This window comes from Rhodamnia argentea, chromosome 10, assembly GCF_020921035.1.
Source record: "Rhodamnia argentea isolate NSW1041297 chromosome 10, ASM2092103v1, whole genome shotgun sequence".
NCBI lineage: Eukaryota > Viridiplantae > Streptophyta > Magnoliopsida > Myrtales > Myrtaceae > Rhodamnia > Rhodamnia argentea.
Genome location: NC_063159.1, coordinates 19,823,622 through 19,847,956, shown reverse-complemented (window position 1 = coordinate 19,847,956; position 24,335 = coordinate 19,823,622). Strand labels below are relative to the sequence as shown.

At 42.6% G+C, this 24,335-nt stretch overlaps 4 protein-coding genes across 9 annotated transcripts; 2 read left to right on the top strand and 2 right to left on the bottom strand.

Annotated features, from left to right (window-relative positions):
* Positions 1 to 1,127: 1,127 nt before the first annotated feature.
* LOC115747599 lies at positions 1,128 to 2,292 on the bottom strand. Its single transcript, XM_030683807.2, has 2 exons — positions 2,041 to 2,292; positions 1,128 to 1,750 (listed from the first exon to the last, which is right to left on the bottom strand). The coding sequence occupies exons 1-2, from the start codon at positions 2,200 to 2,202 to the stop codon at positions 1,178 to 1,180; spliced, it is 735 nt and encodes a 244-aa protein (XP_030539667.1). The 5' UTR covers positions 2,203 to 2,292; the 3' UTR covers positions 1,128 to 1,177.
* Positions 2,293 to 5,581: 3,289 nt separating this feature from the next.
* On the top strand, positions 5,582 to 9,349 carry LOC115747659 (chloroplastic import inner membrane translocase subunit HP30-2). The gene is made up of 6 exons (XM_030683892.2): positions 5,582 to 6,009; positions 6,522 to 6,637; positions 8,290 to 8,416; positions 8,707 to 8,855; positions 8,989 to 9,051; positions 9,138 to 9,349. Exons 1-6 carry the CDS (start codon positions 5,722 to 5,724, stop codon positions 9,169 to 9,171), a joined length of 777 nt encoding a protein of 258 aa, XP_030539752.1. The 5' UTR covers positions 5,582 to 5,721; the 3' UTR covers positions 9,172 to 9,349.
* Positions 9,350 to 9,738: 389 nt separating this feature from the next.
* Positions 9,739 to 24,309, bottom strand: LOC115747627 (protein RESPONSE TO LOW SULFUR 4-like). 2 transcript variants are annotated; one of them, XM_030683848.2, is made up of 2 exons: positions 24,286 to 24,309; positions 9,739 to 10,402 (listed from the first exon to the last, which is right to left on the bottom strand). In XM_030683848.2, the coding sequence occupies exon 2, from the start codon at positions 10,369 to 10,371 to the stop codon at positions 10,009 to 10,011; it is 363 nt and encodes a 120-aa protein (XP_030539708.1). In that variant the 5' UTR covers positions 10,372 to 10,402; positions 24,286 to 24,309; the 3' UTR covers positions 9,739 to 10,008. The 2 variants fall into 2 exon arrangements, with proteins under 2 accessions (XP_030539708.1, XP_048127918.1); XM_048271961.1 differs by having other exon boundaries at positions 24,292 to 24,307.
* On the top strand, positions 19,156 to 23,621 carry LOC115747612 (autophagy-related protein 13a). Of its 5 annotated transcripts, XM_048271960.1 has the most exons (5): positions 19,156 to 19,398; positions 19,523 to 19,834; positions 19,920 to 21,654; positions 21,765 to 21,937; positions 23,045 to 23,621. In XM_048271960.1, exons 3-5 carry the CDS (start codon positions 20,362 to 20,364, stop codon positions 23,352 to 23,354), a joined length of 1,776 nt encoding a protein of 591 aa, XP_048127917.1. In that variant the 5' UTR covers positions 19,156 to 19,398; positions 19,523 to 19,834; positions 19,920 to 20,361; the 3' UTR covers positions 23,355 to 23,621. The 5 variants fall into 5 exon arrangements, with proteins under 5 accessions (XP_048127917.1, XP_030539688.1, XP_030539689.1 ...); XM_030683828.2 differs by lacking the exon at positions 19,156 to 19,398 and having other exon boundaries at positions 19,414 to 19,834; positions 20,039 to 21,654; XM_030683829.2 differs by lacking the exon at positions 19,156 to 19,398 and having other exon boundaries at positions 19,414 to 19,834; positions 23,048 to 23,621.
* Positions 24,310 to 24,335: the final 26 nt, after the last annotated feature.

Genomic DNA, 24,335 nt, shown 5'->3' with positions numbered 1-24,335 from the left:
TTAAGCCAATAAGTTATGAGCCAACACACATGTAGGACTATGGGACTTCTCTAACACAATCAACAATATCTCCCTCACGTATGAGCTCCAGTGTTAGGTTTGCTCATCAAATACCAATATATATTGGGAGTGAGCTATCAATCAACCATCGACTCTGATACCAATTATTGGGGGCGTGCGGCAGAAGTTCGATACATTTACGCGGTGAGATAGCTAAGAAGGAGCTCAAATCCAAGCCCGTCAATATATCTAGTAAAACCCATATTCACTTAAAAGCTCAAATCAATGAGTTATGAGCTAACAAAGATATAATAACTGCTCCACATTACATCAATTTTCAGATGTAGGACTTCTTTAATACAACTCACACGTGCCTCTCAACGTAACCGGATCGGTCCTCATAAAATTTGTCTATTCTAAGCCTGTTCGATCGGGTTCCGAGCGATTGTTTGCACACCCCCTGCTTAACATATTGCAATGGTGTCAATCCAATCCTAAGCATTTTGCGTCTTTGCCAATTTATTCCATCTGACCAATTTTGATCGAAAATCATAATGCTGACGTGATAATTTTTTATAATATTTTAATATTTTTGAAATGCTATTTGTTTATTATTATTTTTCTTTCTATTTCTCTTTCTTTTTTCTGGTCTCCAATCCGATAATGCTACTTAAGCGATTTCCAGCCAAAATCGGCCTAATTGACTGAATTGGTATAAATGCAAAAAGATTTATGACTAAATCAACCAAAAAAATGATATGATTAAATTAGCACGATCATAATAGGATTTTAAAAAAAAAAATTGGTATTTTTTCCCATGTTTGAGTAGCAACATAAATTGAGGCGTTCCCAACAAAATCACCTGCCGAAACGATTGGAATACTTAAGCAAAAGAAACGTAACAAGACAAGTGCAAACCCTTCTCTTTGCCACTGTCCAACCTCAATAGGACACAGAATCTGCTGCTACGACAACAGAAGTACAAAGCAACAACAAATTTCTGGCAGCTTCCGTTTCAACTTGGATTGAAACCTACGCAGCCCCTATTTATTCTTAATGTACTAAATTATCTAAGATCGGTCTATGGATTTGATACTTAAGTTGATGTTTTAGAGCTTTTTTTATAATATGCTAATTTTATAGGCTGGTCTTAATCATAACCGACATTAGTTTTTGTCTAACCACTTTCTTCGTCTCTGTTACCTCCACGAACGTCATCGTCGTCCTCATGGTGCGGGACAACGGCCCATCCGAAGTCGAAGGTGACGTCCAGCGAGTAGAGCATGGCCACCAGTACGAGGCAACTCACGAACATCGGGACCGGCCCGAACATCCACAGGAACAGAGGCAGCGAGAAGTAGAACGCGCGGAGCCCGAGGGACCAGAAGTAGCTCCCCCGGTTCACGGTGGCCGCCACGTAGTCCGCCGTCACCTGGTGGTGCCGGTGGTGGGGTGACATCTTCTTGTAGGGCACGTTCACGAGGATGCTCCCGTGGCTGTAGTAGCGGACGGACTGGACGTTGAAAAGGAAGGCGATCAGGAAGCAGACGAGGATGGCGAAGAACTTGACCGAGAAGCTGCGGGGGCTCTTGTCGCCGAAGACGAAGAAGGCGAACCGGTCGCCGTTGCCGCCGGTCATCAGGAGGCCGATGAGGGAGGTGAGCATGATCGCCGTCGAGGCCAGGAGGGTCGACGCCATTATGTTGTTGCGCAGCGTCTGCACCGCCAGCACTCCGTTCTTGGGCGAGTCCTGCCATTTTCATCGCGACAGATTAAGAGTACTGAAAAAAACCGAGAAGGGGACCCAAAAAAATGGCCGACCACAGGCACACAAAACATGCAGAGTCGTCTGTTGATCGACAGAAACGAGAAAATCCATCTTTGTGGGTGAAAAATGAGAACTTTATCCAGATTTGTTGTTTGATCCCACGAAAAAACAATACAAAAGCTCTTGACATTGAGGCTAATCGATCTTCTATCACCGAGATCGAAAGAAAAGAAACCATGGAGAGAACTGGGCGATCGGAGGGAAAAACAGACCTCCATCATGGCCTGAACCCAGAAGCGGCGGTTGATGGCGTTGACGCCGATGACGGTCTCGTTCGGGTACTTGACGACCCGGTGGAGCAGCCAGGCGTGGTACGCCAGCATCACGAGCAGGCCCGCCGGGACCAGGACGTAATCGAGGACGCTTTTCTCCATGGACGCCGATCAAAGCACGGCCTTTCTTCTCAAGCTTCAGTGGAAGAGAGAGAGAGAGAGAGAGGCTGTGGTGGGGAAGCAAGAGAGAAACAGCCCGAGTGAGAAACACCAGAATCTTAAATGAGGCCGTGCCAGTGGAGAAATTCGAGTTCGATTTTGCGGACGGCGTGTAGTGGTTTTTTCTTTTGCTTTTTCTCCTTATCACTAATTTTGTTAGTCCAAAACTTTTGGTCCACAATGTCGACCGTGCTTTGCTTGCTCAAATATAACAGAAAACTGTTGAGATCTCGCTTTGATTTCAAATGTAACATAATATTCAAGAAAGAAAGCATCCTGCTGATGTCGCGACTTTGCTCGAGGTGAACCACCGAAAGAAAAACCGATGGATTGCTAAGCTAGAGACTTAACGGACTCTTCCAAGCCCATGCTAATTGCAACTTTGGTGTTTCAATTTAATCAATTTAACACGCAATTGAATTCCATTATAAGTCGCGTCTACGTTGCAATTTAATCAATTTAACACGCAATTGAATTCCATTATAAGTCGCGTCTAATCTATCGTGGGTTAATTAGAAACCTACCAAATAAAGTGTGGGAGAACACTTTACTTTTACAAATAAGAGAAGTCATGGACACAATGACATGTTTACGCTAGATAAATCCAATGCCATTTTCGACACCTTTTCTATTTATTGTCAGTAAATACAGATGATGAATAAATGCTAAAAATATGGCAAAATCTTCAACATCTCAATCAAGGCGAAAGCTACATTACGTGCAACACGCCAAGTGTTACTGCAAAATGTTGACTGAACGATACGTGCGTGACCTGAGCATGATTTCTAAAGGCAATATCAATTAATTCTTTTTCGTCTTTTCTTTTTAATGGAAATTAAACTATATGCAATGCGTGAGATGCAATTTCAATGTAAATTACGTCAATTCGATCCTAATTTGACTAATGATATGTGACATAAACTTTGACATTAACTTCTCCTCCCTCTATCTTCCTCCCTCCCTCACCTTCCCCAGTTCTCTCTTTGTTGCTTTATTTATTTATTTGTAGACTTTTTTGTTGATTTCACGAGCAAGGCGAACGGCATCGAAGTGAGCTTTGAAGATCGAAGTATGAGTGTATCGGAAGAATCTTCTCTCTTCGGATCTGTTTGCTCGCTCCGACTCCAAGTGCTCGCTCCAAATTGTGGAACGATCCGCAAGTCTTTGAGTTTTGTTTATTGTTGTAGTCCCAGCCGTCTTATCCGAAAATGATTTTATGATCAGCTAGTATTTTTCTTGTAGCTTCTCTCTCTCGATCTAGAGCTAAATCTAGATTTGAATGCTCTTCCATCCCAATCTAGATATAAATTTGAGATTTTCAAGGCATTACCTATGTTTTTTCAACCTATTGGGATTAGTGTGATTTCTATACGGTGATAATGCTAGGGACATCGAACCTAGGTGCACATCACCTTTTGGCAAAACCATAGTTACTCGAGAGAGATTTCTTGAGTGTACCCATTACCGATGATTCGAGATTCGATGATCAGCTGTTGTTTATACTTTTATGCTATGATAGATACGTTTTTGAGGATCGGACGAGCGTCCGCAATTTGTATTAAGTTGATTCACTTTTTTTATTTACGTGTTTCATGGGATTGCAAAAATTGCTTGGACTGCGTAGGACTCTACCTAAAAGATTGTATATCGAAAAAAAAAATGCTATATCCGTATTTCCGTTTCGACGTCGAGTTTGATTCCTAAATTTCTTATGCAGTAAATAACTAAACGAGGATCGCTAAAACTCGGGTGTTCACAACTAACTGGCTTGTTAATTTTGGAATCCATAAGCGCTTGGATGTTATGTTCTTTTTCATTGCCTTCTAGAGATTTACTTCATATATTACTAGACGAAAGTAAATGTGCATATAAGAACAGAAGTTATGTTATTAATTGGTCGTACCCCTCCAATATTATCAACATAGATTTTAATATCCCATCATATGGATTTCGAATTCGAAAAATGACTTTTTGGGACTATCTACACTTTTCGAGATTCGAACCACAATTCTCTATCATCTAATGGTGATTTCTCTCGATTCTTCATCACGTGTTTAGCAAATCTCCACTTGGTTCGTAATGTGGCGCTGCATCAACACTCGCCCAAATCTAGGATAGTTTGTTGTCGATGGCTTTGTCTGCGCGTGACTTATCACTCTCCTTCAAAATGTCTGACTAATGAAGGATCTCATCGACTGACATCTGCACCATCTACTATCACCGACTTTTTTGGCGAGTTATCGATTTTTTTTTCCCTAATATTGTCGATTGTGTTGTACCATCGTTGACTTTTGCTTCGACCAGACCCTGCTTTCATCGACCGAGCTTACTACTCGTCGATAATTAATAGCTCAAAGCTGGTCATTTTTTCGTCTCTAATCAAGATGCATAGCATATCGAGCAGCACAAACGACATTTATCCGCATATGACAATTTGGGTACCTACTAAACTTATAAAGCTGAGATTAGAGCTAAGCCATTGATATCGAAATCTCCGTTTCTCGTCTCAAGACAAAACTTCTACGGATGGGTTAGTGTGACTTTACCGAAATGAGTTGTTCATGGATTTCACGACAAGATGGTCTCAACATTTTTTTCATTCTACTTCCCACGAGTGATCGAAATAGTATTATTAATAGAGACAGGGACCGCCATGCTAGTCATTGACTCGATGGATGTTATTTAACATATTAGTCTTTTAATTCTTATTTACTATGAAGTCCTATGCAAGTTGATCAAAACAAATACTCTCCAACACTTCGATACTTTCCGACACTCTTTGACATGCGACCGACATATGGTCGGTGCTCTAAACATGTCAGCGACATGCGAATCCAACATCCCGACACGTTATTTCGATACACACATGGTTAATTTTAAGCTTTTTCAATAAATTCGACTATATGTATTATGTATAATAGGGGTCAAAATGTATATTCATTATAGATACATATATACTTAAGTCATTTACCTAGCCATCACAAAATTAATATACACAGCTAGTCAAAAAAATATATTCATGAATCCCTAATAGAAGAAGAAGAAATTCAATACTGATATTTTTATTATCACGTATTTTATAACGTGTCTCAATATATCATAATTTTCTATTTTTTGAAAAATGACGTGTCGCTGTATCATGTCATGTTTCGTTTCCGTCACGAGAAAGACAGACGGACGAGGTATGCCGCGTGTTACGTGTCGTATCGATGCTACATACAATAGCATAGGTATTGTCTCAAGAAAGACGCGGGGCCGGTCGGACCGGAGTCAGCCGTTTAAACAAACGGACAATCCGAAAAAATCATTACAAAATCCGAATTTCTGCCGGACACTCTCTCTCTCTCTCTCTCTCTAAAATCTATCCTCTTTTCCCAATCTCGAACCCGCAGTCACCGAGCCAACACACGAAACGGCATCCTCAGTCAAATCCTCGCCTAGTTCAATCCAAGTTCTCTGCAAATGGAGCAGGGCAAAGCGGGGATAATGGTGTCCAAGCTCGCGCCTCAGCAGAACCCAATCGAGCAATTGCAAGCTCGCTTCAAGGAGCTCGAGACCGGGTTCAAGACGTGGCTGTCGAAGCAGTCCCTGCCCGTCGAAGCCGCCGTCGTCACCGCCACCAGCGGCCTCCAGGGCGCCGCCATCGGCGCCTTCATGGGGACTCTCACCAACGACGTCTCCTCGTCTTTCGCTCCTCCTCCCCAGGCCAATCTCAACCCTGAGGCCATGGCCTCGCTCAAGCAAGCTCAGGTTGAACTTTTAGCTAACTCTGGGTTCTCTCATTTCTAGGAATTTTGGCGGTTTCTGTTTGGGATGAGTGCTTTGGGTTGGTTCTTATTTCTTCAATAGAATTCATCAGGTTGATTTGCTAATGACAAGACACAAGTGAATTCGTGCAATTGATTTTTCTTTTTGCCTCGCGTTGGTGGAAGGATGACATCCAAGTTATGAACTCTGAGAGTTCGCTGGGTCACATTGTGAGCTCAAGATGTTGTTATGCCATCTCGATCAGTTTTTTGACGTTCATAATATGGTTTTTCAAGGAACACATTGAGTACGGAGATTGTCAGGAATTGAATTCGCATATCTAGAGTGCAAAACTTGCTCAGGAGAAGAGATGTATGGAACCACTTTTAAGAGTTTGCCTTTACTTTAGCCAATTGCTTGGTCCAAGGAGGATCCTTCTGTTGACTTAATCAGTACATTGGCCGATGACGGGTAGGGATTCGTGAAAATGTGGTAAGCGTGTTCTTTTATTGCAGGCTTTATCAGGAGGTCCCTTGGTACAAGCTCGCAACTTCGCTGTCATGACTGGTGTAAATGCAGGCTTATCTTGTGTCATGAAGAGGCTGAGAGGGAAGGAGGATGTTCAGTCCAGGTAATCATTTTCGCCTCTTGTTTTTCTCTAGATCAAAATATTTGATCAGGTTTTTACATGCATTATGGTACACTTAATGCATTATGGTACACTTAATTTCCGCTCCCTTTTGGGTTATTACTGCTGTTCATTTAAAAAGAGTGACATAGGTGCCACATGATTGGATTTTGGCTGCAAGTAAGTTGATTAGTCGTTTGCACATTAGCCTTTTCTAATTTCATGCATGTTACCCTGCAGAAAATACTAATATTGAAGTATGTGAGCAATCAGAGTATTCTGCTGCTCTTAGCAGACTTGCCTATAGCTATCAGAATTATGGAGTTCTGGTTAGAATAATATATCTAACCCTCTTATGTTCCTCGAGTTATCTCTTCTTTGAATTGTAGATCGTCGGTTGTCATTATTGTAAACTTGATAAACATTTGACCCATGGTTGTAGACCTGCATGTTCTTGCCCCAAAGGTTCATTTATAGAGATATAAGTGAAAAATCAGTTGGTGTTTCATATGTAGATATCTTCTTGAGGACGATTATCATCTTCAGCTAAGTCTGACTTTTTTTTTTGGGCCAACTGGTGAACATGTGAACCTTAGGTCATGTAACCTGTGATGTTAAGCCAAGTGACTAATTAGTAATTGCTGGATGACTCTCCTTTTTGCACTTCCATTCCCTGTTGGTTGTTTTTCTGTGCATATCAGGAGCGTTTGGTCATGGAGGCTCTTTTTGTTATTGAGTGTCTCGGGTTAAATAAATACCATCTCATTTCATCGCACTTTTAGTTGCCAATTCTCATATTAATACCGTTAGAAGGAGGCTTCCTTCTGTCAAGATATTGACAGAAGCTTCCTTTTTTTGTGCGAAATATAGCTTTGCTTCAGCTACTCAGTTTGCAGAAAGATTATGGTCAAATGAGATTGTTTTATGGAGTTCTTTTCCTTTTCTTAATGTGTTTAGTATTAGCAATACTCTCACAAATTGTTTAATGAGCATAATTCTCTGTTGCAAATTGTTAGACGGTCATAAATGACAAACTTGGGGTGTGTCTGCAGTGAAGCCAACTAATACAATCCTGAAAGGGTTGAAGGGAAGTTCCTATGTCGTCATTCTTTCTACACTCTGCTGCTTGTCTTATTTGCTTTATCTAATCAATTTCCGTCCGATTTGCTTGTGCTTATTGGGTTATCCAATAGCCCACGCTTCGTTGAAGGCTGAGTTGTTCACTCTGAACTTCAAATCATAAGATACCTTATCTGTGCCTAAATTCAGCAATAGTGCATGGAAATTAAACATTGTGTTTGTTTCTTCTATCAAACTTCTTGTTTCTTCTTTTCCGAAGAAGTTTCACACGACACCTGTAAATTCTGCTTTTGGTCTGACTGGTGTGGCTTCGTTCTTAGCATGTAGGTTGAAGGCGATTCTTGAAACTTTTCTTTTAATTGTAGCGTTCTGTTTTCTTTCCTCATCATCATGTGCTTACTTGTCGGTTTACATCTGAACTGTCAAGATCTTCTCTCTAGCTCATCATCATGTGCTTTCGGTCCTGTAATAGGTTTGCAGATGACTGTTTGCTTGAAATGGCCTGTTTCTCTCTCTCTTATATCTGCTAATCCTCAGCTAATATGTAGTGATATTACTTTTACTTGTAATCGCAGTATGGTGGCAGCTTTTGGTTCTGGTGCCATGTTTTCATTGGTGAGTGGGATGGGTGGCCCAAACCAGGCAGCAAATGCTGTTACTTCAGGACTCTTTTTTGCTCTCGTCCAGGGTGGACTATTCAAGGTGAGATATCAATTATAAGCTTTGCAGTCGTGAGTAGCAGAATTCCGGCCTGAGTTTCACCACAAATCATCGCACACAATCAAACTGGGGATCTTGTACATTTTCGATTTGATTTAAAAAGAATGGGATGGTATGGTAAAGATTAGGACCTGGCGTTTCTTCTTGGAGAGTCGAGAGTTTAAAAGTTTCATTTGACCCTCATGAAACACAACATTTGAGCATGGTTGTTTATGTCATGATGTCATTGTGGGGCAGTCTAATGCTTGGTAAATCTATGTGGGCCTCTGCAGTTAGGGCAAAAGTTCTCGCAACCACCCGAGGAAGATGTGCACTATGTTAGAACGAGAAATATGTTGACAAGGCTGGGTCTTCAGACTTACGAGAAGAATTTCAAGAAAGGCCTTTTGACAGACAACACTTTGCCTCTACTTACCGATAGGCGAGTTTTTGGTTAATTCTTTCTTAGGGGCAGAAAAGATTCGTACGACATTATTACCTGGGAAGTTTATCGTTAATTATCTTCTAAAGCATGTATCTCATCTTGTGACGACTCTGGACTGTCACTTCTGCAGTGCTCTTAGAGATGTGAAAATTCCTCCTGGACCAAGGCTACTCATTCTCGACCACGTTCAGAGGTACAGCACATGACACATTAGACTATTCGTTCCCCCTTTGTGATCTTCATATTTTTTAACAGGGACATGAAATTATTTTCTTCCAGAGATCCAGAGCTGAAAGGAACGAGGAAGCGATAGATGCAGTTGGTTAGCGACGTCAAGAAAATATTTGCCGGTTGAGAAACACCTGTACGAGCGTAAAATTTCCCCCCATCTTTGCTCTAGTCTCTATCACATGGGTTAAATCACATTGCTGATCATCTTGAGATGCAAATGCCGAATGCAACTGATTTCTGATGCGCGTGGTGTTTTTGCTCCGACAGTTCTTCGGTTAGTCTTAACAATAGCAGCCGTATCTTTTTACCTTCAATACACATTATCGGGCAGTAAGTCCGAGCTTCAAGCATTTTGTAACTTTAGGATCCCGATCGGAAGCAAAATAAGGAGAGGAGTGTGCATTTTGTTGACATGATGAAGCGCCCCATTTCTTCGGTTCGGTTAGAATTACCGAAACTTTGTCTCTTGAACAATTCATTCGCTCCGTGAAATCACGCCCAAGACATTTGGAGTCGTCAGTTTTACCATTTACCAGGCTGAGGTTTAGCCGTCGAAGGTCGGTCTACGACCAGTTCGACAATCAGGAATTTAGTGATTTACAGGGTGTGCATGAAATTTACAACGTTGATGAAAGCCAAAAGAAACAGAGACAAGAAACGGGGAATTGGATTTGCTCTATCAAACTCTTCGTCGTCCTCCTACAAGTCGGAGGGGAAAGAATCTACCAATCTCGCTGAATCCCAAATCATCCTGACAACAACTACATTTCGGTTACATCTCTGCTACAGAGCCCTACATCTAGCCCCAGTTGAACCTCAAAACCGGACAACTCACCGCCAATTATACATATTCATTTCAATCTCGTCGGAGGTCTGGGGAGGAATCGTAGGAAAAATTGTACGCAAGGACCGACTGCATTCACGACGGAGAAAGAACGGAGGCGACCTGGTGGAACTTCCGAGCCTGCGCGAGCTGGTCCGCAAGGCTGAGGATGCGGGCATGGTAGGCACGCGCATCGAGGACGGCCTCAGCCTCTAGCTCGCCGAGCTGGGTGCAGAGCCTCTCCTCCGCCTCCTCCGTCACCCTCAGCCTCTCCGCCGTCCTCTGCAGCTCCTCCCTCGTTGCCGCCTCCCTCTCCCGGCTCTCCCTCAGCTCCTTCTCCAGCTCCTCGTTCCTCTGCCTCAGCTTCTCCTGCTCGTCGCCACCCACCAGCGAGGCGCTCGCCCCCTGCGCCAGGGCCTGCCTTGCCAGGGGATCCGACGCCGCCATTGCCGGAGCCATTGCAAACTAATGCACTCTCTCTCTCTCTCTCGCACGACCAATGGATGGATGGTAAGTTGGTTGGTTGGCTGTGGAAGCCATGTATGCGGAGGGGGCGTTCTTTATAGGATAATTCGGGAGTGTCTAGGTTCAGTGAATCCGATAAAGGTACGAGAAATCTAGCTCGCGTACGTGCTTAGCTATTTCGGGTAGAATCCATGGTTGAGGAGGCTTCGTGGTTCCAGAGACTTTTCACGGAGATGCAACAGATCTCAACCGTCCAAAAAAGCCGAGATCTGCCGAACGGTTGAGATTCATTACGATGGAATAAACAAAAGCCGCAAGAGACACGGTGCAATCTATGCTTTTATTCGTAATCTTTTTCACTATGCGAGGAATATAAGGCTGCATATGATAACGTTCCCAAAAAAGTATTTTTGTTCTCAAAGTATTTTCGGAACATTTTGAAAACAGAAACGCGTATGATAAAAAAGTGTTTCCAAAGTGTTCCGAAAACACTTTTGAAAAATAGAAACACTTTTGGAATAGAAACAATAAAAAAAAAAACTTGCTTTTGTGTTTCTGGAACACTTTTTAGAAACATATTTGAAACATTTTTTAGAAATAATTAAGAACAATTTTTTTTTAACACACTCTCTTACCTTTTGTTCTTACACGTAGTTGATACCCGATTTTTGATTATTTTATTTTAGAAAATTAATTAAAAATATCAAAAAAATTCATAAAATTACAAAGTCAACCTTGGAAGCTTTGGACTAGCCTTAGGAACCAATTTTGAACAAAAAATATTTTTCGTAAGTTTTTTACTTTTTCGGATTTATTTTAATTATTAAAATATCCGAAAATAAGGAAAAATAGTATTCATGGTCAGAAAAATGCGTAAAAATAGTCCATATTTTTATTTTAATTCCCTTTTCATTTTGGCCTCTTAAAGTTTTAAAAATTCAATTTGGGACAACATGCCTCTTCATTGAACATAATCCTAAATTGACTAAAAAATCTCATTTTAAATCATTTTAGCCAAAAAATTTTACTTTTAGTGTCATGACATGAGACTTTGATACCCTGCATCTCATTTCAGTCCTCATGTTTGGAAAAATTGCACAATCGGACTAAAATGACCTAAATGCACAAATATTTTTCATTTTAGTCCTCGGTTTCGCTCAAAGTGCAATTAATATTTTTTTAGGGGTCTCCGTTTAAAGGTAATCATATTTTTAACTACTTGGGAACATTTTACGTGTGACTCATAATTGTAATTTTTCCTATATATAGAAAACATATTTGATGTTCTCGATGTCCAATTCCAATTCGTCTTCTCTTTCAGTTTTTTTTTTTTTATAGTTGATCTCGTCCATATGTAATTTGATAAATCGTATATAAACTCCTTATATATATATTGGTCTAATTTGATTTAGTAAATTGAACAAATGAGATTTAATTTGATTTGGTAAGTTAAAAAGATAAAGACATCTCAATTTTAATATATATAGTCCCCTTAATTAAATGAAAAAATTAGGAACAATTTTTTTGTAGTTACTAAACGCGTTTCTTTTCCTTTTTTTTTTTGTTCGGAGAACAAAAACTTTATACAGTTACCAAACACGCTTCTGTTCTTTTTTTATTCCGAGAATAGAATCTTTTTGCAATTACCAAACGCGTTTCTGTTCCCAAAAATCATTGCCGAGAACAGAAACAGAAAAAAATGTTTCTATTCCAAAAGTTGTTTCGGGAATAGAAACGTTACCATACGCAGCTTAAATTAACGAAAACGGAAATATAATTGGCGGATTCATCTTTTTCACAATATTTTTCCACTCTTTTAATTTATTTAATGTGAATAGATGTGATGATGTTTAGTTTAATCAGAGTATTTTGTTTTTTTTTTTCCAGCACGCACGCATTTAACACGTGCCCCAATTGCTCGGCCTCTCGATGCAAAAACCATCGTTCCGGCCCCTGTTGAGACATAGACATACTTATCGTTTCGACGTAACACAACACGAATTCTTCATTCATGGCGAGAGCTGAAAGTAGACGCTACATGAGTTCCATGTTTAAATGATGGTTTGGACAATGCGTAGGCATTCTTCGGACTCCCCTTTTCTTTAGTCTCCTTTTCCCTCACTTTAATCACGGACAAAGAAAGAAAAAGAACCATCCACCCGGGTGGCGCCGCTGGTTCGCGCACTCTTCCTCTCGCAAAAGGTCGAGTGTTCGAATATCAGAGGCGTCACAGGGTGACTTACTCGGTGGCACGTGTGTGGTGGCTAGCACGTGTTGCCCCCGGGGTTTACCCCTCGGCCGCCGGCCGTGCGGGGGTTCCTTGGGTCATAAAAAAAAAAAAAATTAGCGACCACGAACGTAATGGTCGTAATTTTCTTGCCGTTCATCGTTCGATTCCAGAGGCGGGAGTCCAAAAAAGATGAGGCATCTTTTACTCTCTTTTTCCGTATGCCCCGACGTCTTAAAATCGTGGTTATAAAATAAAAACGAGATGTTAGGAAAAAGGGACATAAAAGTTTATCGGTGAAGCCGATAATTTCTTCATCTCTTTTTTTTTTTGGCCCGCTTTTTCGCGGGGCGATCACCTATTTTTATTTTTTATTTATCATTTGTGCGTAAATTTTCCCCCAAGATTAACAAAGGAAAAAAAAAAAAAAGAGGTTGGTAGGCGAATTAACCAAAAGCAGCAATGAGGCTTTTGTGTTTGTCCTTCTTGAGGCTAGGAAGCCTCCGACGGTCAAGGAAGGAGGCCCAAATCTTATTGGAGATCCCCATTACATTTTGTTTGGTTTTTTTTTTTTTTTTTTTGTGAAAGGGAAATTACCAAAATACCAATCAAGTATGTGAGGTTTGTATTGAAAAGCAATTGGCGGTTGCGCTTTCTCATCCCTCCAGGAACCCCCGCTGCATAAAAAAGGCAAATTGATTTGGGGACACGGAGATAAATGAAGGGACTTTAGAGCAGGAGTGAGCATGGTTCGGGAGGACAGTTCCCATCTTAGAATCGGGAACCGCCCGTAGGTTCCATGGGTCTGCCCGGAAACCGAACCGCCGATCTAGTCCGATTCCCGGGTGGGTCTGTGGAATCATCCCCATCAAGAAAATGGAGGTGATCGAGAGTGAGAGAGGGAGAATATGAACGGCTGGAAACGTGGGCGTGTGTCACGCCCCGTGTCCTCCGAGCGCGCCAACATCCCACGTTGTCGAAGAAATCTCGCAACTCACCAGGATCGCAAACGGACGTAAAACATGCGAGATGCAAATGCAAGCGGAAGCAATGAAAACAACCCGACAATGAATATAGAATGACCTTAGAACATAACACCAAAATACATATAACATAGCCCGATAAGTTCAAGGTTCATACGGACCACCGTAAATAAAATGACTACGACTCAAGGATACGGCACGGGGACACAAAAGGAAACTCCCTAAACATAACCACTCGTCGACACACGAGGGTCCAAAAGCGAGGATAAGGACCTCTACACACCTAAGGGTCGGGCGTCATCATCAGAAGTAAACTCGGCAGGGGGGGAGCGTACTCCGGGGAGAAACTCGTCACGATGGCTCCACTAAACACCTGCTCAGGCTCCTCCCATGGCTCCTCCTCTAGATCAGACGCCTCCTCGGGTATCGGTTCTTCTTCTGGTTCAGACTCCTCTTTGGGTTCCACCATCTCCCGGTCATGTGCTGGATCCACGACGTGAACTACGTTCGGGACAGGCTCGGGAAGCATCGGGGGTCCATCAACAGGCTCATCAGGTTCCAAGATCCCTCCATCCGGAGCGGGGAGTCAAGGTATGGGAGACCTCGGCTCGGGGATCGGTCCAACTACGGGTCCAAGGACGGGGAGTCTCGAAGGTGAACCTATCGGGAGTCTAGGTCCGGCGGCATCCAAGACGTGCTCGGGAATCACCTCCTCCCTCAAAGGTCCGGATAAATAGTCCCCATCCTTATAAGTCCAAGAGAGGAAGGAATAATGGGTCAAGTATCATCTCACGTCGTCGATCCACAAGGTGCTAACCCTCCGATAATACGTCCGATCTGGTCCCACTCTATACTCGGTAATCACGGGCTCAAACCGAGTCGGTAGTCCAAAAAGTAGCGGCATCGCGGCGATCGTGGTCGAGGGTCCGAAAATGTTGGTCCCACGGAGGGGTGAGATCGACATCTCAGTAAGCGAAGCCTAACCTATCCTAAGGTCCTAGTACCTCCCGACAAAACACGGCATGCAAACAATCCAATTCAAACAGCAGACGGTGGTCAATTCAAAGTGCACAAATAAAGCAATCGTGTACAGGACCACCCAGAACATGCCAAATCACACAAGTCGATCCTCGCCATAGGGCTCACATACCACCTCCATAATTTAGTATCATAATCTCATATATCAAGTACAAGCCTCGGACTCTTAGGAACACGGCATTGTACGTATAAATACAGATATTTTTGTGTGCACACCGGGGTCTCGGACACTTAGGAATACGCCCCATGGGGTCTCGGACACTTAGTAATACGCCCCATTTATTCAACGGTCTCGGACACTTAGGAACACGACCGGATTAAGTCTCGGACAATTGGGCAAACACGGCATACTATACGGCCTCGGACGCCTCAATTGAACACGACTTTATAATCTCATGTATAGGTCATACACAAAGGGCCTCATGCCCTAATATCACAATATTGCAATTCCACCATTACTTGGGCTATTTAGCATGTCAATACCATCACGAGCTCGAATCGGGCCAATTGCCACATATCGCCTCACAAGGCCAATCATGCAATTACAAGGGGTCTCACACTAGCCAAGACATCACAATATCACATAAAATGCATTTAAAGCACCCCCAATTCAGAATTACTACTTTTGATACCAACAATCCCATTCGAGCGAATTCCACGTTTTCTCTTACAAAGCCACACACTTAATCCCAAGAGGCTTCACACATGCCAAGGCATGTAAAAGTCATTCTAAAACACCTTTCAAGTGCCCCACATCAGAATTACAACATTTAGCACCCACTAACCATTTTAGTGCACAATTGCTCCAATTGAGTTATTTTAGGTCCCGATCGCCCCCAACCATGGTCTACTCTTAAACCGCGTGCTATCCACACATCAAGTCACTCATTTCCACCCATATGACCACATAAACATCCCAGGACCAGCATTGATACCAATTGCACGTAAACTTCCAGATTGGTCCTCTCTAGCATTTCTCACTACCCCAAGCATTTAGCACACCATCTAGCCAAACCCAAGTGTCTCTTAGTAACCTAGGGCTCTTGGAAGGGTTAGAAAACACTTACTCTTGCTTTTTGATGAAGAAAAACCCGGCGAAAGCGTTTCCTTCGAGCACAATCAGATTCGACCTAAAAGGGTGTCCACCGGTTTCAAACACAGAGCACCAACTTTTAGTCCAAGAAAACCTTATCACACATAGCCATGAACCTCCTTTAAACACCCTAGAATCCTTTGAGAAGCTTGAGCTCTTACCTTGAAGTTGGATGAGCAAAACCGGCGGTGAAACCCTAGGGTTTGTTCGGCGCCGAGAGAGAGAAAAACGGACGGCACGGCGGCGGCAACAACTCAAAGCCAAGAAAGGAAGATGAAGTGGCGGTGGCGTGGTGGAGCTCCTCCTTGGACCGGCGGTGTGAGGAGGCCGAAGGGGTGCTCGGCCAAGAGACGAAAAGAGAGAGTTCTTGGGAGAGAGTTGAGCTCAAAATGAAGAAATGAGGGAGTGAGAGAGAGGGTGAGTGATCAGCTAAGAGTAAGAGAGGGAGAGGGTGAGTTTGAGTGATTGAATGAGTGACTTGATGGGTGGGAGATAGTAGGTTTAGTGTAGGACATGAATAGTAGAGTAGGTGGTGGGGTTTTTAGGGTTTGACTTGCATGGGGACTTGATCCCTTCAAGTGTCATGTCCCTCCAATATCCACATGGGGATTTAGGGGCTGATGGGTGCGGTACAAGGGTTGACCGAAATTCCTTCGCGGTCGCTCAAGGGCCGAACGAATCTCGGGACCGGAATGGATTTTTTGTTCCGCAAATCCGATCCTCATTTTTCCAACTTATATGGCTTCCAAATATCCTTAATAACATTTGCAAGGCGACATCCAAGTTTATTTGTATTGGAATTCTCGAATACCCGGCCGCCAATTTCGAAGTCCGCTTCGCGTTCAAAATCATCCGATCGCATTTTCGGTGCACCTCGAACCGACGGGCGGCTTTCAGGAGCTACGCGTATCGACCCGTGATTTTAGTTACCACGTTTTAAGAATTCGGACCACGGCGACCCCGGTTGTCATGTAATCGCGAGGGAAATGGTCGGTCTTGACGGGACGCGATTGTCGGGAATCGGTTCACGGTTATTCGCAAATCATGCTATGGCGTAGCGGTATCACCCGCGAACCAATTGCATGACGCTAGCAAATAGTTCCGACGTCAACCCTGGATCGGCCCGCAATGACCCGCAATGTACCCTCGGCGACCCTTGTGGTCGGGATACCGATCCGCGGTCGAGTCCTTTATGGTCTGCGCACTATCCTATTTAGCCATTCCCCTTTGGTTAGTTATCTCAAGAGTGATCAATTCCGAGTGAGGTTACTGGAATACATCGATACTCATTTCATTCATAACTTCGAAATGGGGTCGGAATTCAGAATGTCACGACGTGAGTCGATGGGAGTGCTCTGATTTGCACGGTGTACCTATTGGTGGTGCTGCGACAATAAATCCGATGAGTTCCTTACCTTGTACTCTGATGAATTCCTTTGTTACATTAGAAAATATGTATGGATTATAGTTAAACCCTCTTAAACGATAGTCTTTGAGGCAATAAAGGCCGTCTAACAAGTGGAATATTTGTCGGAAATACCTACTTAAATGAATCCGAGAGAGAGTCTACCCATATGTATGTCAAATACAAGAGAGCACTTCTGTAGAACTCAAGATACACTATCAGTCCGCCAATGCGGGAAGTTCATGATAGAGCCATGTTCTACTGCAGAATAAAAATGAAATTGGCAAGTTCTCGGTACCTCGGAACAGGACCTTGAAATCAGTAACAAGGTGGATTATAGGTTTCAAGGTGTGAACGATAGGTTCTAGGTTCCAAAGTAAGAATAACAGATTTTAATAAGTGAGTTTCGGGTACTAGATGGAACTTGTAAGGAATCAGAAACCGTTCCCCTTAGGCAAAAGTCAGAAAATAGTTGCATGCATCTCTTATTGTAGGCACGGAATGGAAAATTCAAAGTAGCATCGCGGTAAACGGGGTAAATGTAAGGAGAGTTCTAGATAGTACTGGTAGGACCGCTAAGGTTTCTCTTATTTTAGCTTTTCCTCTTTGATTAATCATAGAAGAAAGCGACTTTGATGTCGTCGCTATTAGGCCCTCTTTAGGGCAACTTTAATGAGACGATTCTTTGGCTTGTATGCGAAGTAGAGAACGGGGTTAAAGAACTCATCTGGTGAAATTAAAGACATAGTTATCATGAGGAGTTGCAGGTAGGGGTGTCGGAAAACAAACCGAACCAAACCGAACCGAAATTTAGTGCATTTTCGGTTCGGTTTGGATAATGAGAAAATCAGCTTGACAAAAAAGAAAAAAGAAAAGGAATTGAGTGCGTTCTTGAAATAGTGAGTTGAGTAGGGAAGAAAAAACGAAAACCGAACCAAACCGGGTCTTCGGTTTGGTTTCTAGTTCAATTCAAAGCTAATGCACACCCAAACGGTTCAGTTCGGTTCGGTTCGAATTTCCTAAAAATCAAATCGTTGACATCTCCAATTTTTTTTTGGGGTCCGCCGTTGACACCCCTAGTTGCTGGGCTTCTAATGGGGCAAATGTTTAATGATTCCAGTCCAATTTCGACAAGGCATCGGATCTCCATTGAGTGTCTTTATACCGTAGAAGACTAAATGTGATTTGGGGCTTTGATTGCTCCCTAATCTGGGGTCCCCCAACTTGCCTTTCTCGACCAGGCCATGCCGTTTCGGACTTGCCATTCGTATTGTAATCTCTAAAACAATGTTAATCTACACGTATGTGTTTCGATCTCGTGTTAATCGTCGTTTGTCGCACTGTTTTGAGGAACGAGTGAATGATTTTACACGCAGCGTATGTCTTAAGAATACAACTAGATGATGTAAATGTGAAATCGAATAGAGTACGAAAATGATCGAATGTTGTCCATGTATTCAAGCGAATAAATGGCGCTTGTAGGGGAGTGAACAAGTACCGCAACATGATATATAGTGCTCATGCCAATCATGTCCATGTTCCACCAAAACTTTGACCGGTGTACAGAGAATGCTTGTGTTGTGCAAATCGGTCTCGATATCCTTAAAATTCATGCATGGATTGATTGCTTTGGCAACTTTAGCTCAGTTCCTTGCGATTACATGCTTGTCGTCTGAGAAAATAGTGCAATAAATCATGATAGCGATAGGATCATGCATTTTCGGAATCGCCATAGTACCTTATATTGTACATGCAACGAGACATTATTTGCGTCAAAAAAATGACTGCAAGATGCAAAACATTTATGACACAAGAAGTGGAAAGGAAAACGAGATCAGACATCGATTTCCAAATAGGGTAGGCTAATCATAAATATCTAAGTAAAGCTTTACCGAATCACTCGGTTTATCGAATTTTTTAACCTTAGTATTGCATCAACCATCCAAATTAAAAAAAAAAAGAAGCGAACTTTAACTTTGCAAACTTGTATCTGAAGCTAATAAAGGAAGGAAAGCTAATTTCACACGATCATCGTCTTCTCCGACAGAGCTCGTGATCGTTTGCAACACCTGCAGTTACGTGGAAGGTCCAATCGAAGCCGAACCACCCCCGGATAAGGACAGATCTCAAATTCCTCCGAGAAAGCAAAATCCATGCGTACAGAACAAAAAACACCACGGTTTAACCCTTTTGTTCTGTTTTTTCTTTTTCGTGTTTCTGAGGCAGCGACGCTAGGCTCGCACGTTAATGAATAAAGAACTCGGGTGCAAAGCCGGTAATAAAACCCGAGGCTTCTTATCCTTTTGGGGGCTCTCTTTCTTATCTCCAAGCACATCATTGACGAGGGTGTGCAATAATTTTGCCTTAAAAAAATGATCTTGCTTGTACCCTTTTACTAGCAAGACAATCGAGAAAGCGTGTCTCAGAGAAAGAGAGAGTGTGCGTGTTCGTTCTCTCCAATGGGAGAATGGGGAGTGAATTGCTGCGTCTTCTTGTCGTTCGATGCTAAAACCGGCCGAAAGCCTCTTCATTCCACGCCCGAATTCGATCGACGGATCCATGATTCGGTGAAACCCAGTGTCTGAGTTGAGTTCGGGAGCCGAATTTTGGAGTCCTTGTTCGTCCCAATTTTATCTCCGATCGCGTCTGTGTCCGGTGCACGCAATCTTGCTGTTTCTCCGCTTTCAAATTCGCCGTTTCTTCTTTTTCGGGTAAGTCTTTCTCTCTCTTTGTCATCAGGATCTGCTCGAAAGTTTCGTTATTTTTTGACGTGGCGGGTCGATCTTTCTCTAGCAGGTTCATTGATCTAAGTTCCTTTGTGAGGTTGGTTTCTTGGTGTGGTTGGATCAGAAGTAAGAGACTTTTTGCGATGATTTTATGCTTGATCTGTGTTTATCAGAAGATTGTTTGATCAGGTCTCTGCTTGAACATGTTGCGTAGAGCTTGTTTCTTCTACTCATCTTGAACTGATGATTGTCCCATTAGTCTTAGCTACTGCTCGAGAGGAACTTAGCATGGGAAAATAATGGAAGCATCTGGCGAAGATACAAAATTTCCTGACCCGTGAAGTTCTGATAATATAAGTAGATTTTCATTCAAGCTTCTCGTGAGGGTGAGATTACTTCTGGCAGTGGTGGTGCCTGGTGACTTCATCTGGGTCCGGGACAATCTATAGATCATTCGGGATGTGTTGTGAGAAGGATAGGACTACCTACAGAAAGTAGAATTGGTGCCTCAAATGGATCAGATAGTATCACAGTTCCTGTTAAAGAGTTTGCACATTATTTTGGATTCGAGGATTCCTTCTCTGCACCCAAATGATCAAAGAAGCGGCCACCGTACATCGGTTTCCCGAGCAAGAAAGAATGACAAATGGTTTAACTTAGTATTGGGAGACCGCCCTGCTGCCCTGGAAAACTTGAACTTTTGGCACAGGAATCTAATGGACCCAATGATTATCGACGTGATACTTGTTGACGAGGGGTCTAATTCCTCATCTGTGGATGCTTACTCTGCTATGAAAGCATCTGTTGAGACAGTCATAGAAAGGTGGGTTGTTCATTATGAGTCTTCTAGAGTTACTCCTAATATCAATGATTCTTCTCTTCACAAGAAGATATACAAGAAGTTGATCGTACTATTGCGTTCTCTTTATTCGCAAATGAGACTCCTCCCAGCTTATAGGATATTTCGGCAGCTAAGTTCATCAGGCCAGACATATAATTTGGATCTCATATACAAAGTATCTACCTTTAGTAATCCGTTCTCACGGGCAGAGGAGGAGATGATGAAAGAATATACTTTTGCTCCTGTGGAGGCCTCTTCAGGACGTTTTAGTGTAGCTGTTTCATATCGTAAGACATTGTCTGATTTCAACCTGGAGCCTGCTACTTCGTTGTTTCCGAGGATTATTACTGATTACGTTGGTAGTCCAGCCACTGACCCACTTAGGTCGTTCCCCTCTTTTGACAAAGGTGTTCGCGCTACATCTTTTTCTTTAAGAGGAGCAAGGCCACCTTCTTCAGCACCATTTCAACGCCCACATAGCTGGACAAGTGGATTCCACAGACCAGCTCCTTTTACACAAGGTCATTCCCTTGGTGGGTCCCCACCTACGTACTGCACATATGGTTCTCCATCTCCTCCTACTGACATGTATTCTCAACGAGCTCAAAGCTATAGATCCACATCTCAAAGAGTTAATAGTTATGAAGAGTGTCAACTGTCGCCCCCTTTCTCTCCATCTCCTTCCCCTTCTCCGCCAACATACTTTTCCAGTGGTAGTGTTGGCAGAAATCGTGGACGATCAGAGACCGCTCCCATGACCATTCCGCATCCAACAGCAAGTGGAAATGCAAGATACTTATCTCCAAACTTTTCTGATCCAAATAGACATTCTCTTCCCCCTCTATCACCCAGGCACACAAGGCTTGACCCCTCATCCCAAGAGTCCCCATCTGGAATCAGATCATTCCGAAAACAGGAGTCTTTGAGATCTGGGGAGTTGCATAACCACTATGTCAATCAGAAGGTAATGTCTTCTACTCTAGTTACATTTTGATCCGTGCATCTTTATTTCTCAATAGAAGAGTAACAATCTATAGCATATTTGCTGAAGCCAAATGCAATTTCTTTTGGTAGGTCACAAAAGATGGTCGAGATGATTCGGGGCGGTTTTCGGGCTTGTTATCTTCAAGTGGCTCTCCGCGCATAGGGTTTTCTAGAAGTTCCAGTAGATTATCTTTCCAAGATGACTTGGATGATGGCGACTTTTCATGCCCTTTTGATGTTGATGATGTCGATCCGCCAGCCAGGTACTTTTTGGCCATTTGTTTCTCTTGATTTCAATTGTACATTTGCCTGCATATGAATTTTTCTATGTCTCTGTAACCGGTTTGCTTTTGAATGATAGCTTGGTATAAATGGGTGTCTTAAATGTGATCCATGGATTGGTTAATGGTTATGCTTTCAATTTGAGATCTATTTTAAGAGCACAAGTTACGATATCAATTCTTCATAGGTATCGAGAGGCATTGGCCTGAATCATCCATCAATTATATTCTCATCTGATAAGAGTGATCAGCCTCTTAACTTGATAAAGGATAAAAAAAGACACTATCCATGCTGATGGAACTATGGGGATCCTTCAGTATCGTACAGCCATTTCTATCTAGTCTAGCATGGCAGCTGCAAAAGCTGTGGTTATTGGGGATGCAGCTGAGCATGCTTGAACCTGTAGCTTTCAAAGGGGATGTTATAGCTTTAAGGACACAAGGATTGCCTGTGGGATATGCTTTTCAATTAGAATTTGATGTACACCATCTGCATAAGTTCTGGTTAAAGTTTACTTGCTGGCTTCACAGAGAAAACGCTTTTTTCTCTTATTTTTTCTGTTAGAAGGTTCCCCGAGATCTTTCTGATAAACTATGATACAAAATTTCTGCTAATTGCTAAGCCAATGGTTCCCTGTACATGATGGGAGTTCATATTTTCATTGGACTGTATTTTGCTCTATGCTTAGTGGCCCAACGCCCTGAGACACCTCATCATTACTACATCCAGGTCTCATGTACTCCTCTCCAGAAAAGCTCTAAAAACTGAAAATACTTAAAGATTACGTTTCTTGTATGTTGTGAAATACAGAGGCAATTAAACCTGACTGGTGTATAGATGAGCCAAGAATTTGTTGCTCGGAATTTTGTGTACATCTGTGAAGTGCTACTGTTTTCTGAAAGAGTTGTCATCCCCCGTTTTCCGTCTCCAATTTTTGGGGCATACTTTCTGCAATTATTAATTAGAGAATGTCTGCCGTCTGCCTAATCCCTAATCCCTGGGATAGCTTGGAGGTAGTTCATTTGCATGGTCCTTGTGAGATTTATGTGACCTGAAGCTTTCCTTACCATTCCCTCTTCGTTCTTTTGCAATGCTGTTGATGGCAGGGAAGGTTCAGAGTTAACTTCATCGTCACCTATGGGCGCAAAATCGCAAGATGCCGCTGTCGGGGTTCTTGTTCACATGTTAAGAACAGCGTCTCCACTTGAACAAAATTCCAGTTGTTACTCAGCCCAGTCCTTGAACACGGAACAAGAGGGAGGCGTGGCTACAGCTTCGGGATTCTTTATGCCACGTAAGACCACGGATGCGCTGGAGGAGCTTCGGAGTTACCGAGAAATGAAGAACCTCCTACGCTCGAAAAGTGGAGCTCATGTCTTAACCAAAGAAGAAGCTTGACCTTCACCTCGCGCTGTATATCAGACCTTGTTTCCATAGGACAGAGGGCATCGTGAACACAAATTGTCGAGAGCAAGGTATAGGAGCAGCTGAGTTGGTTGTGCACTGGAAAGAATACAGACAATGGGAGTTGAGTTCGTGTACATAAATGACTGCAAAACTGATTGTGATCATTGATTTAGCCTTCCCTTTGTATTCCTCGTGTACCATGAACTAGTACCAAACTCATGTTAGCCAAAATCAGTATATGATAGCTTTGGTTCTCTACATCTGCTTATTTGGAAATGACTCGAAAGAGTGCATGTTATAGCCGAACATGTACCCATAACGGTGTTAGAATACTGAGATTTGTTGCAGACACAGAGCAATTTGTGGTGAACGAGAAAACCATGATTGATCTGAAAATTTTGATATACGATCCATCTGCATGGATATTAGTTGAAAATCCGGTTGAAATGTAATGGTCACGGGACGACGTGCAACTAAAGTTGAAACAAACGATCCCGCGACAAACATACAGTTGCAGTGGTTTGATCACGGTTGGTCGTGCAAGACGTGTATAATATTGCCACTTCGAGCACAATCGTTGATCAAATCACCATCCGGCCAAGCGTTTCATCCAATCGATGACCGCCATCTTTTACACATCTAGAAGGGGTCAAATTGAAAGGAAAAATAAAGGGGCTTGTCCTGCTACATTAGGGATTCGATCACTTTCTCTAATGCATCGTATGATATGAAGGGCTTTCAAACCAAGTTGGAAAGGTTTGTTAGCTTTGAAAGTAACTTTATGAGAACACCGAGCAAAAGTTGAGATTTTTTTTTTTTTAATTGTCACAGTTGCCATGGATCTTTCATGGATCGAGACCGTGTCTTCTCCTCCTGGGCCTATAGGCCCATCTTCAACCAAAAGCCGTCTCGTTCCTTTTGCTCTCTCTCTCTCTCTCTCTCCACTGAAATCGAATGTCGCATCAAGGCTTC

Bases quoted from the DNA above. Each gene is read 5' to 3' on its own strand.
- LOC115747627 (XM_030683848.2), bottom strand. From the start codon at position 10,371: ATGGCTCCGGCAATGGCGGCGTCGGATCCCCTGGCAAGGCAGGCCCTG.
- LOC115747659 (XM_030683892.2), top strand. From the start codon at position 5,722: ATGGAGCAGGGCAAAGCGGGGATAATGGTGTCCAAGCTCGCGCCTCAG. The intron at 8,856-8,988 runs GCGAGTTTTTGG...TCACTTCTGCAG, and splicing joins TTGCCTCTACTTACCGATAG to TGCTCTTAGAGATGTGAAAA. The intron at 9,052-9,137 runs GTACAGCACATG...ATTTTCTTCCAG, and splicing joins ATTCTCGACCACGTTCAGAG to AGATCCAGAGCTGAAAGGAA.
- LOC115747612 (XM_048271960.1), top strand. From the start codon at position 20,362: ATGGATCAGATAGTATCACAGTTCCTGTTAAAGAGTTTGCACATTATT. The intron at 21,655-21,764 runs GTAATGTCTTCT...TTCTTTTGGTAG, and splicing joins ACCACTATGTCAATCAGAAG to GTCACAAAAGATGGTCGAGA. The intron at 21,938-23,044 runs GTACTTTTTGGC...TTCGTTCTTTTG, and splicing joins GATGTCGATCCGCCAGCCAG to CAATGCTGTTGATGGCAGGG.
- LOC115747599 (XM_030683807.2), bottom strand. From the start codon at position 2,202: ATGGAGAAAAGCGTCCTCGATTACGTCCTGGTCCCGGCGGGCCTGCTC. The intron at 1,751-2,040 runs GTCTGTTTTTCC...TGAAAATGGCAG, and splicing joins GGGTTCAGGCCATGATGGAG to GACTCGCCCAAGAACGGAGT.